The 14,045-nt window shown below is 39.2% G+C and overlaps 1 protein-coding gene and 1 pseudogene across 1 annotated transcript in view; one reads left to right on the top strand and one right to left on the bottom strand.

Annotated features, from left to right (window-relative positions):
• Positions 1-14,045, top strand: part of POLA1 (DNA polymerase alpha 1, catalytic subunit) — a 281,922-nt gene that overhangs the window by 14,432 nt on the left and 253,445 nt on the right. Inside the window, exons 5-13 of the mRNA XM_011382457.2 lie at positions 2,781-2,896; positions 3,368-3,430; positions 4,265-4,354; positions 4,788-4,875; positions 5,167-5,365; positions 5,454-5,632; positions 10,961-11,073; positions 11,819-11,935; positions 13,154-13,228. Coding sequence (XP_011380759.1) covers positions 2,781-2,896; positions 3,368-3,430; positions 4,265-4,354; positions 4,788-4,875; positions 5,167-5,365; positions 5,454-5,632; positions 10,961-11,073; positions 11,819-11,935; positions 13,154-13,228 — 1,040 coding nt within the window. The remainder of the gene's footprint in view (positions 1-2,780; positions 2,897-3,367; positions 3,431-4,264; positions 4,355-4,787; positions 4,876-5,166; positions 5,366-5,453; positions 5,633-10,960; positions 11,074-11,818; positions 11,936-13,153; positions 13,229-14,045) is intronic.
• LOC105307093 lies at positions 930-1,821 on the bottom strand (annotated as a pseudogene).

Genomic DNA, 14,045 nt, shown 5'->3' with positions numbered 1-14,045 from the left:
AAGCAAAACACAATAAAGTGAAGTATGCTTATATTTTTATGTGACCTGTATGTTTGTGTTTATTAACCACATTTCTTTTGTGTTTTGAGGCCTTCTTTTAATATCAGGGAATTGGCCCTTTATCTGTGAAACATTGCAAAAATTTTCTCCTATTTTGTCTTTAAATTCATTTCTGGTGTAATTGAATTTATTAATCTTTTTTTTTTCCTGCAAATAGATTTTGAATCATAGACTTTCCCCATGCTCGTGTTGCAAAGGAATTTGCCTTTTTTTCTTGAAAAACACTCATTTTACTGTTTTAAAAGATTAAAAAATGATAGGCAGAGGGAGTCTAGATCAATTAGAACTGAGACAGCTATAACAAAAAATGAACACAGTACAGTGATTCAACCTCATAAAGGAAATGACTAATTAAAATTTCACACGTCTTCATGTTTATAATAATATATTAATGCACAAAATATCAAAAGTATAAAGCGTGGATTTTCCCCTTAGGTTTATAACAAACTATCAAACCTCTGTTTAATACATTCTGTGTTTAGCAGTATATGCTATACAGGTACATACATGCTAGTATTTTACCATGAGAATTATAGTTTTCATCTCAAATTAATGACTTGCCTTTTTACCCATAGCAATATACATTCCATTTCCATTATAAGACACTTAAGACCTTTCTAGTGGTAAATTTTAATGAACATATTACATATAAAGAATCTTGATTTTTTAAAATGAATATTTTTAGTACTGTAGCATGATGGGTTTAATTGAACAGTCGATACATAATATGGTAACTACATTGTACTGTTTAAACTTATCCACAGCTGTAGGAAAATTTTAATTTTTAAAATATAACCAAGATGAGACTGCATAGTTATGAGTAGTAAAATACTAGAAAGCAGTGAATGAATAAATAAAATGATTTTTCATCAGTGGCCATTCATTAGTTTGTTCTTAGAACCTTGAAGAAATTATCTTCTTTCAGTTTCAAATGTTCTAGTAGATTTTGTCATTTCTTAGCTTCCTCAGTACCACCATGAATTGCTGAAATAAGTGACTCTAAAGAAAAAGTTTTTTTCTGGTCTGAGGTAGCCAACAATGGCCACATTTAGGATTTTCCCATAGATGTCCTCTTGGGAAGTATATATGATATGAGTTACCATGGACTTTTTTGTACTCTTGTAGTATAGATTCCATCCTATGCTCACCACCATCTATGGCCATCTGCACTTTCAGCTTTGGCCCAACCATAATGTGTCAGGAGCTACATAAGCTGGCAGGTTATCTACTACTTGCTCAGGAAAGTTAGCCGTGGGGGTACCCAGTTGCTTGGATCTGCTGTCAGAGATCTACATCACTTGGCTGTGGCAGAAGTAAGGGAGGTGCTTCATGATGCCGTCTACTTGGGGTGTGGGCTGCAGTTGGGTCCACATATCCAGGGGAGCTGCTGTTGAGGCAGTGCCTGGACCCCCTGGACCAGCCAGGGGATGTGGGTGGGAGCTCAGCTGGTGGGCCAGGAGGTGCTGGCTACGTGCGGGGAGCAAGGCACTCACACTGCTGACTGAATAGCTGCTGGGTGACTCCAGGAATTTGCCTTTTTTACTGAAGTACTTGTATAGTTTCATTTTAAAAATTTTGATCTGTGATCAATTTGGTGTTTATGCTGGTTACTTTATTTACAAATGGGTGATCAGCACTAATTAAAAAGTCTCATCTTGATTCCAGCTATATGACTGACAGGTTTTTAGGTTTAGAGATATAGCCAAACAGATAGCTCTTTATTATCTGTATTATGTAAATTATTGACTCAATCAACAGGGACTAGCCAATTCAAATATATCTTGCTGGATTTTTAAATGAATAATTATGTGGCATTTAAAAATATTATAAATATAAATATGGTACATTCATATCAAGACACAGCTCAGGGATAAAAAAAAAAGTCTTTTGTCTCTAGGAATATGAAATGCCACCTTTATTATATGTTAAATTTCCATAAGTAATTGGGTCTTTTTTTGGACTCTGTTCTCTGTTTCATCCGGTCTGTGTATTCCCATGCCAGTACTGCACTGTAGTAACTATTCATTTTAGGTCTTTGTGAGGTAGAGACTGCTCTGGGATGAATCAGAAAGCGAGAGTAAAATTGACAGTATTAGAAGAGTTTATAGGCGATTTACATACACATGGTCATAAGAAAAAACACTGCACAAGTTGTTCTTTATTGTGCAAATGTCTGTTGTTTAGTGTTGCTACATGTGTTGCATGTGTCTACTTGCTGTTCTTCATGAAATGGCAATTAGGTTGCTACAGTATCATAACTGGTGGTCTTGTTTTTTTCACAGTTCAGTTTTCCCATTAGATTCAGTGGAGCACTGAAAAGGTGATCTCATGAAGGCCGCTAGGCTAATCAGTCTCCTGCTTCCAGATGAACTTATTATTTCTTTTTATTTCTATGGGGAAAACATGCCCCCCCCCCACCTTTTAAAAAGCTTTTTATTCACACTAACAATAGCAGTTAAACAGTCACACTTAATAACCCATCCAGATATTTTACTGGTATTTCATCAGTTTTTGAAATAACATTCAGCTCGAGTTTTCCTGAATTAAGCTCGTTTTAAAGATTCTTCCCTGTGTACCTTGCACAAAAATGTCATATTCTTGTATTTTGAATTCTTAACATTTTTCTTCTCAAATTCTCATGTGCAGAGAGCAGGTGACTGGGCTTTTAGTTTTCCATTTTGATTTTTGCCACTGCATGTTTCTAAATTCTGTTCCAACAGGAAAAGATGCTAAAGTACACAACAAAGACAAGAGGCATGTAAAGAAGGCTGCAGTGACAAGACCAAACGATATCAAGTCAATGTTCATTGCTAGTGCTGGGAAGAAAACCACAGAAGTGAGTTTTATGGTCTTCTTATGTTTTTGCCTTTTCCTTTGTGAAACATTTAATAATTGATTTTACAGATAATAGGTGCTTAATATCTTTGAGCGCAAATATTTGAGTAATATTTTACCAATTTCAGTCACTAAGTTGAATGTAGATTTCTAGGTGAATTTAGGCATCTCAGTGGTTGGAACTTAGAGATAAAAAAGAAGATTAACTTGAAAAGCTGAATTGACAGTGTGTTTGTTTCAGCGATTAACGGGAGGGTCATGGAATGAGAATGGAAATAGAGGTCGGGAGCTCCAGTTTTGGGAGCTGTGTATACACGGGTGATTTTTAAGCTCCATAACTAGTAGGTGAGCACTCAGAGTAAGGGCTGAAGAGGCAAGGACTGACTGGTTAGGTTCTTTCTTTTGCAAACATGTGATCCGGGTGAGAAGGGAAAAGTGTATGGCTTTCTCATTTTATCTTTATAACTTCCAGAAAGCTGTAGACTTGTCCAAGGATGGTCTGCTAGGTGACATTCTACAAGATCTGAACACTGAGGTAAGTGAATCTCAAGGAGTTAAATATGTAGGGGACATGGCTGAAGAAATCAGTAATTATACAAAGCAGACCATTGCCAGAATTTTTTTAAAAAATGCAATGGTAGCACCACCACCACCACCACCACCGAAAAACACCCCCAAACAACAAACCTGCAAATTGGTTTCTTCTCACCATTTTAGGTGAGTAGTTTCCAGCTGTTACAAGCCGTGCGCTTCTGTAGATGAGCTGCGTGGGGGCGTGTTTGAGGTGGTAAGAATACACGAGTCAGTTCTGGGCATGCGCACTGAACCGACTCAGTTGTTGCAGTGTGTGTTCCTGAAATAGATTGAAGTCTGTCAGTCTGTACAATCAGGCATGAGATCCTTGTCTTGAATTCCGAGCGGGAGCGAAGGAAGGGTCAGTGTGCTGTTCCTGTTAGAACTCAGACAGGCTCGGCTGTGCTGGGAGTTTGTGACTTGGCTATTTCACATAAAGACGAAACTCTCATTTAGAGATGTGCATCTTTCTAAGTGACTCTTGATTAAAATGACTAACACCGATACCATGGAGGGGTAGCTTGACAGTTTTTAAATGTGATAGTCTGAAAGGGTAAGGGAAAAGTATAAGTTTTAAAAAGAAAAAATTGATGAGGGCTGGATTCAGTATCTATTCTGGTTCTCTAGTGAGTCTGTGGTATTGTTGCTATAGTAACTGCAGTGCATGAACATAGATCTGTGGGGGGAGCAGGGAAAAAAAATGCTTTGCTCATTGGGCTTCAGTGGAGGAAAAATACACTTTTTCTGTCTTGTGGTAAACCATGGCAGTGAATGTCTATCTTCCCCCTCCTTTTAGACACCTCAAATAAGCCTACCACCTGTAATACTGAAGAAGAAAAGATCCATTGGTGCTTCACTGAATCCTTTCTCTGTGCATACCTGCAAGGTAGAGTGTGTGTAAATGCCTTCAGACTTGATTTGTGTTATTGCTTAAAACTTATGCTGTTGCTTTTCTAGATGAGGGAAATGCCTTTGAATTTGTTCTTGATTTTTGTTTTAAATTAGGACTCCCGTTTCATTATATAGTTTTATGTATTTCAAAAATAGCATGTGCCTGCTTTCTTCATAGTAAATTTTGTAGTAACTACTATGTGTTTATTTTAAGTATTGCAACTGTGCTAAATGTAATAATTTTCCTCCTGGAAACAAGTATTTCTTTTGTAAACCTAGGTAACAGTAAAATAATTGAAGCTATTACATTAATAATACACAAAATCATTTTACAAATGGGGACTGTCATTATCTCTGGTCAGGGTAGGACAGTTGGCATATTTTTAGTATGCAGGTCTAACTGACAAAACATTTAAAAACATTTACAGGCAGTTCCCTCGGGAAAAACCAATTCCCTTGTCTCATGGAAGGAGCCTCCATTAACTCCCGTTCCTCTTAAACGTGCTGAATTTGCCGGTAAGTCTGACGTCGGGCACAAGTACAGGGCTATGGAACAGTGGCAAAGTGCTGTCAAAAATGGAGGCCCCATGAAGGAGGAAGTGGAGGCGATTTTGAAGGTATTGTGATAGCAAGTTTAAGTGTGAAAGATTTGAATTCACCGCAGTGAAAGTTGAAAACATCCAATTTGGAGACTGAAAGGGAATGCAGATACAGTGTGGGAAAGGGTGGGCTGCTGCTGCTGTGCCGGAGAAGCCTTTGTGCTCCAGGGCGGCAGCCCGTGATGGGGATATGTGGTGATACCCGCAGGAGAGGCAGTGCCAGCGTGTACACAAAACAAGGAGGAGTCAGGGGCAGTGGATTTTGAAGATGATGACTTCGATGAGCCCATGGAAGCTGAGGAGGCGGACGTGGAGCCTGTGGCTGCCAAGACTTGGGACCAAGAGAAGGAACCAGCAGAGGGGGTGATTTGCGAGGCAGGTCCTCAGAAAGAAACCACGTCCTGCTTGTAAGAACATTTTATGACTTTTCTGGCAAGTAGCGCTATAATTATTCTGTTGGATTTTGAAAGGTTTTTGAAAATGTGATTTTTCCAGAGGAAGTTTTCTCCCAGATGTCTCCTGTTGGGACATTGATCAGGAAGATGACAGCAGTTTCTCAGCCTGGGAAGTTAAAGTGGATTCCGATCACCTCCCACTGGTAAAAGGGGCAGATGAGGAACAAGTGTTTCAGTTTTATTGGCTGGATGCTTATGAAGATCAGTACAACCAACCAGGTAATCATACTATATGTCTTTAATATGGAATAGCGCCTTCCCCTTAAATGCTTTAGTGATTGTAATTGGCATAGGCTCTGTGCTGATGTATGGGGATGCTAAGAGACCAACACCGAATCACTGTAAAGTACGTGAACCACCGAGATGGAGCGGGGCTATGTGGTGTGAATAATCCTTACAGACACTTTTTCTGAAAACCAGCTATGTGATTTTGTACAATTATGTGTGCTTGTAGTTTACCTTCAGTGTATCTGAAGTTATAGTTATGCACTTTAAATGGAATTAGCCATTAATTTGTTCCTTTATTCAGAAAATTGAACACCCTATTGTGTGCCAGGCACTGAGATGCGGTGAACAAGCTGGACAAATTCTCTATCCTAATGGAACTTACATTCTAGTGGGGTAGGAGCGTGTAGGGGGAAATAGGCGGTACGTAAGGAAAGTTGATAAATGGTGTAAAGGCAGTTAGTCGAGGGGTGGCTTGGGAAGGCCTGTCTGAGGAGATCACCATTGTGCTGAGATATGGGGCATATGCAGATTGACCAAAGAGCCTTTCAGCCCGAGGAACTGGTAAGCACAGAGGCCCGGAGAGAGAAAGGCCTGAGTGGTTGTAGCACAATAATCAAGTGACAGGATTGGTAGAAAATGAAGTTGGAGATAAAGGCCCAGGTCAGGTAATGAAGGCCCTTGAAAGCCATATTAAGGAGTTTAGATCTCATTTTAAAAGTGGTGGGGAGGCGGTGGAAGATTTTAAATACTGGCTGGATGGGTGGAGTGGTGGTCACATGGTTGGATGTACATTTTAACAGGAACTCTCCAAGTTTGTGTGGAGAATGGGGTGTGTGTGTGTGTGTGTGTGTGTGTGTGTGTGTGTGTGTGTGTGTGTGTGTGTGTGTGTGGGGGCTGGAGTGGGTAAGTGGAGAAGCCCTGGATATCAGTCAGTCCAAGGTAGGCATGCTAGCTATTTGGACCTATTGGTAGCTGTGGAGAGAAAAGTGAATGCTTTTAACATGTATTGCGACATGAACTTATTGATGGATTGATGTGAGGGTTGACAGAAAGGAATCAAGGGTGATTCCCAGGTCCTCCTCTGAATGAGCTGATACTGTGAATTCTGACTCACAAAAGCCAGGACGCTCTCCAGTTTCCTTTTGTGCTCCTTTGAGCCCTTCACTGTAAGACGGGTATGACGAGGTCTGTCGGATTAATATAAAATACTTACTCTTCTTAAACAGAGTTACCTTTATTCATATCCATTTCTGGATCTGAGAGTAGATGCAAACTATATTTTTCAAGGTGGTTTCCTAGAGGCTGCATCTGGTGAAAATAGAGGGCGTGTCTAGATGTGAGTAAAGGAAGCGAATGAGTAAGAAGAGTAAGTATTAACCACCAGATTTGGAGGCTAAGTTTACCTTAAAGATAATCAGACATTGACTTTAACTGGAAAGATGCTACTGGTCTCAGGGGAGACAGAAACAGTAATATGCTTCAGCTTATCAAATATGTAGAAACCCATACAGAGCCCTTGAGTAGCAAACTGCCATGTCTTAGCTCGTTAGGTAAAGACATAAGCAATCTTAGAAATGGTATCTTATCTACATTAGCTAGGGTAAGACAATTTGGTTAGACCCTCTCACCTCTTTGACTACCTCTTTGTTACTTGCCGGTGGAAGGTAGACTAGCAGGTGTGATAACATGAGGCTAAGCAAATATTCCCATCCATTGCTGAAACACAGGCTGCCCCATTGTACAGCTGCAGGGGACACCATTTTCACATGCACCTCATGGGACCTTTGGAGCACGGCGATGTGAGTGGTGCTTGCTGAAGTTGTGTGACATGGTGGGCCTGCCCTTCCCAGTGCTACTCCCTGTGGGTTGCTGTGTCTGCTCGATGGTGGATTTGATTCCCTGTCTTGGTTGAGGGTCCCATCAAAACCAGAAACCTGGGAGCCAGCCTTGATGCCTCCTTTTCTTTCCTTCCCTCACCAAGTCTTACTAGTTTTCTCCTCCTAAAGTAGGCAGGCTATCTTCTCTTTCTCCTCACAGCTCTGATCCCTTCTTGCCTATGGAAATCACACCATCACAGCAGCCTCCTGATTGATCCCTCAGCTGTCATGCCCCACATTGCGGCCAGAGTGACTGCTTAGAAGGCTAATTCTGACCATGTCATTTCCTCATTAAAAAAAATCCTCAGTGGCTACTGCCTACATCATAAAGTCCAAGTTCCTTAGCAAGGCTTCTGATGCCTGCCATGCATGACTTCTGTGCCCTAGAAATAGCTCCCTGTCTGTACCTGCTGCTCTTTGTACCATGTCTCTCTGTTTATTGTGTTTGTGTGATTGGAATGCCCTCGTCTGGCTCAGCCCAGGTGTCATCTGGAAGTTTCCCAATCCTGCATACTGGCCTAAGAGCCCTTTGTGACCCCATCATACCCTTTCCCATCGTAGCATTTGTCATATTACTTTGAAAAGATCTGATGCTGTGTTTTTCTCCCCCGCCCCCAAAGCCTTTGAACTCCTGGAAAGCTGGGACCTTTTATTTCCAGCTTTCAGCATGATGCCAGGCATATAGTGGGTGTTTAATAAATGTTCATTGACATAAACTGCACAGTGATTGACAGGCCTATAAATGTACATGAAAGGTTTCAGCGAACCAGAGTTGCATTTGCTGCTATACTGAGTTTGCCTCTTGAAGCCTTGGAGCAGTGTTGGGTAAGAATGGGTAACACAGAGGTTGATGGTGCCCCCCTCTTAATCCCCACATAAAGCATCAATTTGCCAGTGTCAATTTCCAGGGATTACAACTTTAAGGAACAACAACAATCCTCTTTCCTGTGTGAAAATGAGTTTATTGTTTCCATCTTTTGTTTACTGGGTGATACTCTTACTAAAAAACAGCATCGTTTTGCAGGGTGAGGTCTAGATCCACTGTGGTAGCTGCTGGCCACATGTAGTTCTTTAAATTTAAAGTCATGAAAGTGAATTTTCTCAGCCACTAGCCACAATTTAAGTGCTCAGTAGCCACACATCCACGGATCCACGGATACAGACAGAACAATTCCATCATCACAGAAATTTCTATTGGCTAGTGATGGGTGCTTTGTATGGTAATAGGTAATGGAGGTTAAAAGTGAGACATTGGAGCACAGCCATATTTGCAGAGCAGCCAATTTATACGTATTGTTGAATTCTTAGTGCTAATCATAGTCTTGGATAGGACTTTCCAACCACTATTGGGAAATATTTTGCAATTGAAAGAGGTACCTGTCTGTTATTGTTCTGTGTTCAAATGCTAAGGTAAAAGGAAATTTCTAGTGCTGGAGAAGTCCTCAGAGATCATCTAGTCTATTTGGTTACTTACGTAAGGAGCATGCTGAGACTCTGAAAATAAAGTGGTTAGCTCTTCAGTGGCAGACTGCTGGGCTTGTCACACTCAGGCCACTGTGCCATTCTGTGGTATTTCTCAAGTTGTGTCATCTTGTGATTGATGCCAAGGGGTTAAATAAGATAGCTTAAAAAAAGTCCTTTAATTTCAAAGGATTGAACAGTTTCATAGTGATAGCAGGTAATAATGATCAGCGAGCTTTGGTGAAATCAATGCAGCTAATAAAAACGAAGTATTCCCAAAGACCCTGTTATTGTCTCTCGCTTTCTTACAGATTCTAAGTCAGTCAGTTGTTGCTGAATGCTCCATAATTATGAAAAGAATCTTACTCTTTGCATATGGGGAGATATCCTGTCTTCATTATGACTTTTTCAAGGTTGAATAATCCTGACTGCACCTGGTTTCAGCTAGTAACTTTGGGGGGAATGTAATCTTTGTTTACCATGATCTTTTTGTGGCAAATGAGGCATAAACAGTGTCAAATGTGTTGCATGAAGTATGATATTAGTTTGACTGTAAAATGAGCTATTTGAATCTTTGAATCCAATATTAGGGTCTTTATTTTTCTTTGCATGGAATTTTGTTTTTTCATCTCTAACTGTCTTGAGGATGACTTTTAATTTTCTGTGCCACTGTGATTTTTTTTCTTTTTTAATCATCCTCACACTCCCTTCCCTCTCTCCTATCTCCCCCCACCTGCCTCTTTCCCCCCAGCTGAAAATCACACAACTCTTGTAAGAATTTTAATCATCTGCAGAAATGAAAATTCTTAGATGGTCTTATTTCTACTAGAGTGAGTGACAAAAGGAAGCACTGATGAGCTATCTTGTGAAACTGGAGTAATTGGCCTTGTGAACAGTAGCCTTTGCATGAGCCAGGATTTTCTTAGTGTCTCAGACAAGTGGCCGTGTTGAGTGGCTGTGTTGATTACTGCTGTCTAATTATTCATGGAGCCCAGGAATTTGCACAGTGACCATCTCTTAGTTTGACTGTCAAACCTCTGGAGTCCTATCTTGATGGCTAGTTTCCATGAACAATGACTTGATGTCTAGAAAGGCTTGTTTTTACTTTGTAGTATATATTATAGAGGGGTCTCAAAAGGAGTTTTTCTGCTGATTTGATTATTAAACCATTTGTTAAACCAAAATAGAAGAGAAAGGAACACTACCTAGCCTGGTGTCTTAAGTAGTCTGTGAGGTAGAAAGGGTGAGATAAGCGATAATAGTTGAGCCCTATTATGAGATATTTATTATTATATGGAATAAAATAGATGAATTGCTTTTCCCAAACAATTTTATATATAGAAAAACACTGATGAATCATACATAGTTATTCTTATACATGAATGTTAATTTTTATCGATAAGTACAAGTGCTAAAAAGGAATTTTGTAATGATTCTCACGGTTCTCCCAAGAGGTTTAAATATGAGATTTGTTGGAGAATAGTTTGCCTTTTTGTTTTGTTTTGTTTTGTTTCTCTTAATCTGGGTAATCCTGGTTCAAGGGAAAATGTGTTTATTTTTTTGTTTTTTCCCTACACTGACTGATCTTGGATGTCTCCCTAATTTTTGAGGTGTGTCTACATTGATCCTGGGATGTCTCCCTAATTCTCCAGGGGTTTCTACACTGACCTGGGGTGTCACAGGGGGTGTGTCCCTAATAACCAAAGTTTATTTCCTTTGACTTGGGGATGTCTCCTTAATTCTAGGGTAAATGTTTACACCAAAAGTTATTCTGTCCTCTGTCCTAGTGGTCACATGTTTTACGAGGGTGGTATTGTCATACGGCCTAAGTAAAGGAACTGATCTTGGAGAGTGGACATCAGATACAAATTTGCTGTAAAAAATGACTTCTTGTGAAGGCATAAATTCATTGAGCCTTTGTAGTGCCCCTTTAATGTGCTATAATTGAAATGTTTCTCTTGGTTTTATCTTATTCTTTTAGGTGTGGTATTTCTATTTGGCAAAGTTTGGATCGAATCTGCCAAAACTCATGTGAGCTGTTGCGTGATGGTGAAAAACATTGAGCGAACTCTTTACTTCCTTCCTCGTGAAACAGTATGTTACTGATTAGCTTCTAATTCCAAGTGCATTCTGTGTTCTGCCACCAGCCCAATTCTTCAATAGGGCTATGAATAATCCATAACCTTGGCGCTTTTTTTCTTGCTGCCTGACTAGTGACCACTGGTTGTCAGAAGCTCCATTAGAGGTTGGGAAAAGTAGAGAAATGGAGTAAAACTCTGTTTTTCAACTTATTAGAAAGAGTGTGAAAGAATATACAAGTATACGATGCTGTTTTTCCCTCCACTGCTCATTTCCATAGTAATCAGGTTGGTACTGTATGGCTCTAAATGTGACATGGCATTTGGCCCAGTTTTCATGTTTTTGCTGTCTAGGAAGCGGTGCCATTTCCTCCACAGCCGTTTAACGGTCAGTTCCATTTGTTCCTCTTTTTTATTGAGACTTCACATCCACACTCCCCTCCCAAACCCAGCTCCTTCCCATCTGAGTTGAATTGCGAAGATTCTTGGTCAGGATTTACAACACTCTTCTCCCATTTTGTAGGATCGATCCTCTTTATCTCTGGTTTGCTTTTATGCTGCTATTGAAAGGAATTGGGTGTTGGGTTTACTACATTTTTGGGTCTTGTTTATATCTTTGAGCTCACCTGTAAGACCGTTCCATTAAATGTTTAAATGGGTGAAGACAAAAATTGATTTAGACTTAGGTTTCTCGTGGTTGAAAAGATTTATGAACAGATACTCTTTCCCCCCCCTCCCCTCTTCTCTCTGTGGGAGAGCAGAAAATTGATTTAAACACAGGGAAAGAAACAGGAACTCCAGTTACAATGAAGGATGTTTATGATGAATTTGATGAGAAAATAGCAGCAAAATACAAAATTATGAAGTTCAAGTCCAAGGTGTGTATTTGGTGATAATTTTTTCCAGCTCTAATTATTAGTTGATTGTTCATTTTCTAATTTAGCAAATAGTTATTGCATATCTTCTTTGTGCAGAATGCCCTTTGTGGCTATAATTCATCGAATGGAAATTTCATAGATACCAAATCAATATGTTTGATTTGTAAAAATAATTTTTCTTTCTCTTTAAGGTGCTTATAAAATAATGTTCATTAATTTGAATAGAAAGATCGCTCATAGCAAAGTAATTGCTGCCAGTATTTGCAGCATATCTTGTGCTTTTATTCCCAAGTGGAAAAGAAGCTGTTCTGATCTTGTTTATATTAGTTACTGCCAAGTAGTCTTAGTCAGAAGGTTAAGTAAGGTTTTATTTTTAAAAATCAGGGACTATGATGCTATTCTGATAGAATAAAAATCTTCTGTTCCTATGGTACATATTGATCACTTGTGTGATATTGATTTTGTGAGATATTGACCCCTTTGGCCATCATTGTGGGGACTGTAACTCACTCAACATACTGGCTATTATTAACAGTGATTGCAATAAAGGGAGGGTTGAGTTGCCGAAGATAAGGCCAACCATCTAAACTATTTGATCTCTGAATTATGACTGATGAATGAAGTCTCTAAAATTCTAGAAGCAGTGTGGCGTAATGGTCAAGAGCATAGGTGCTGGGGCCAGACAGCTTGTGCTTTAAATCCTAGCCCTACCGCTTCCTAAGTGTGTGACCTTGGACAAGTAGAGTGACTTCTCTTGGCCTGTTTCTTTGCCTGAGAAGTGGGGCCGTATTTCAAGAATTGCTGGAAAGGGTTAAGTCAGTAAATTCATATTAAGTTATTAGCAAGCACTCAGTAAATATGAGCTAAAAATTATGCTAATTATTAATTTTTCTAGCAAGGTAGAGTTGCTTAATATCAAAGAGTAGGAAATGATTTAATGCATTAACATAAAAATTTTTAATCTTTTATTGCCCCTCTTGAATGCAAATATTTCTAAGTTCTTTAATGTCTAAGAGAAGTCTTTTTAGCATTTTGTCACTGGGTGTTTTAGCCCCATTTGAAAAGGGTGTCTTTTTGGCTTTATTTACCTTTGAATTTCATAAGGATGCTAGATTTCTAATGATTAAATACAGGGACGTGCATTGTATATGTAATGCTTGTTAATTTATTTTGTGAAAAGCTTTTGTCTTAATGTTTTCAAAATATCTGCTTGCCCAGATAGTGGAAAAGAATTATGCTTTTGAGATACCCGATATTCCAGAAAAATCTGAATACTTGGAAGTTAGGTATTCGGTAAGTCAAACAAAATTACTGGGTTTTGGTTGAGAATGACGTTTTTCTATTTTTGAAATTGTAATTGGCTTTCAATTAGTTTTGGCAGAGCTCCTCAAGCCCCTAGTTCATTGAGGTGGACTTACAGTAATGAAAAAAATGGATAAAACTTTAAATACATAGACTATGGGATATAGTGCCTTTCTCTGCTTTCAAGTATGCATCTTTGAATAAGTTGTAACTGCACAACAGTTTATCAAGTGGAATGAATGCTACATGATGGAGTTGACCATCATTAGTCTGTTGAGGTGTCCCTTCTGATCAGTGGGAAGGTGAGGGAGGAGAGTGTCAGTAATGTCACTATAGTGCTGCTCTTGCTTTTGTGACAGGCAAGATCATTACTGTGGGATGTTAATTAAGTGGACTGTAACCTTTTTTTTTTTAACCTCTGTTCTAGTGTGTTGATCCCACAGTGTTGGAAAAGGGAAACTTTTAAGAAAAGTTTCTGATAGTGGTGATGAAATGTACCATGGAAGCGTTTTGAGTGAGGCCCACTCTCTTGCTTTCATTCTTCTAACGCAGCGCTACTTATTTGGCTATTCTGTATCAGTAAGGCATGTACTGCTCTGGACACAAACCCTCTTTTGGGGGTACTTCTTGGCCTATTTTTCTTCTAATGGATGTCATCAAGATGCATTATTTTGTCATTGTGAATTGTTTTTGTTTCCTACGGTGAATTGTTTTGGATTTCATTTGTGGCAAATTACATTTCACATATATATAAGGAGTATTTTCTGGTGTTTCATAGAGAGGCTTTTGTTTATTTCAAATATAGACT

This window comes from Pteropus vampyrus, unplaced genomic scaffold (genome assembly GCF_000151845.1).
Source record: "Pteropus vampyrus isolate Shadow unplaced genomic scaffold, Pvam_2.0 Scaffold476, whole genome shotgun sequence".
NCBI classification, from domain to species: Eukaryota; Metazoa; Chordata; class Mammalia; order Chiroptera; family Pteropodidae; genus Pteropus; species Pteropus vampyrus.
This window is presented reverse-complemented; position numbering and strand designations above follow the sequence as displayed.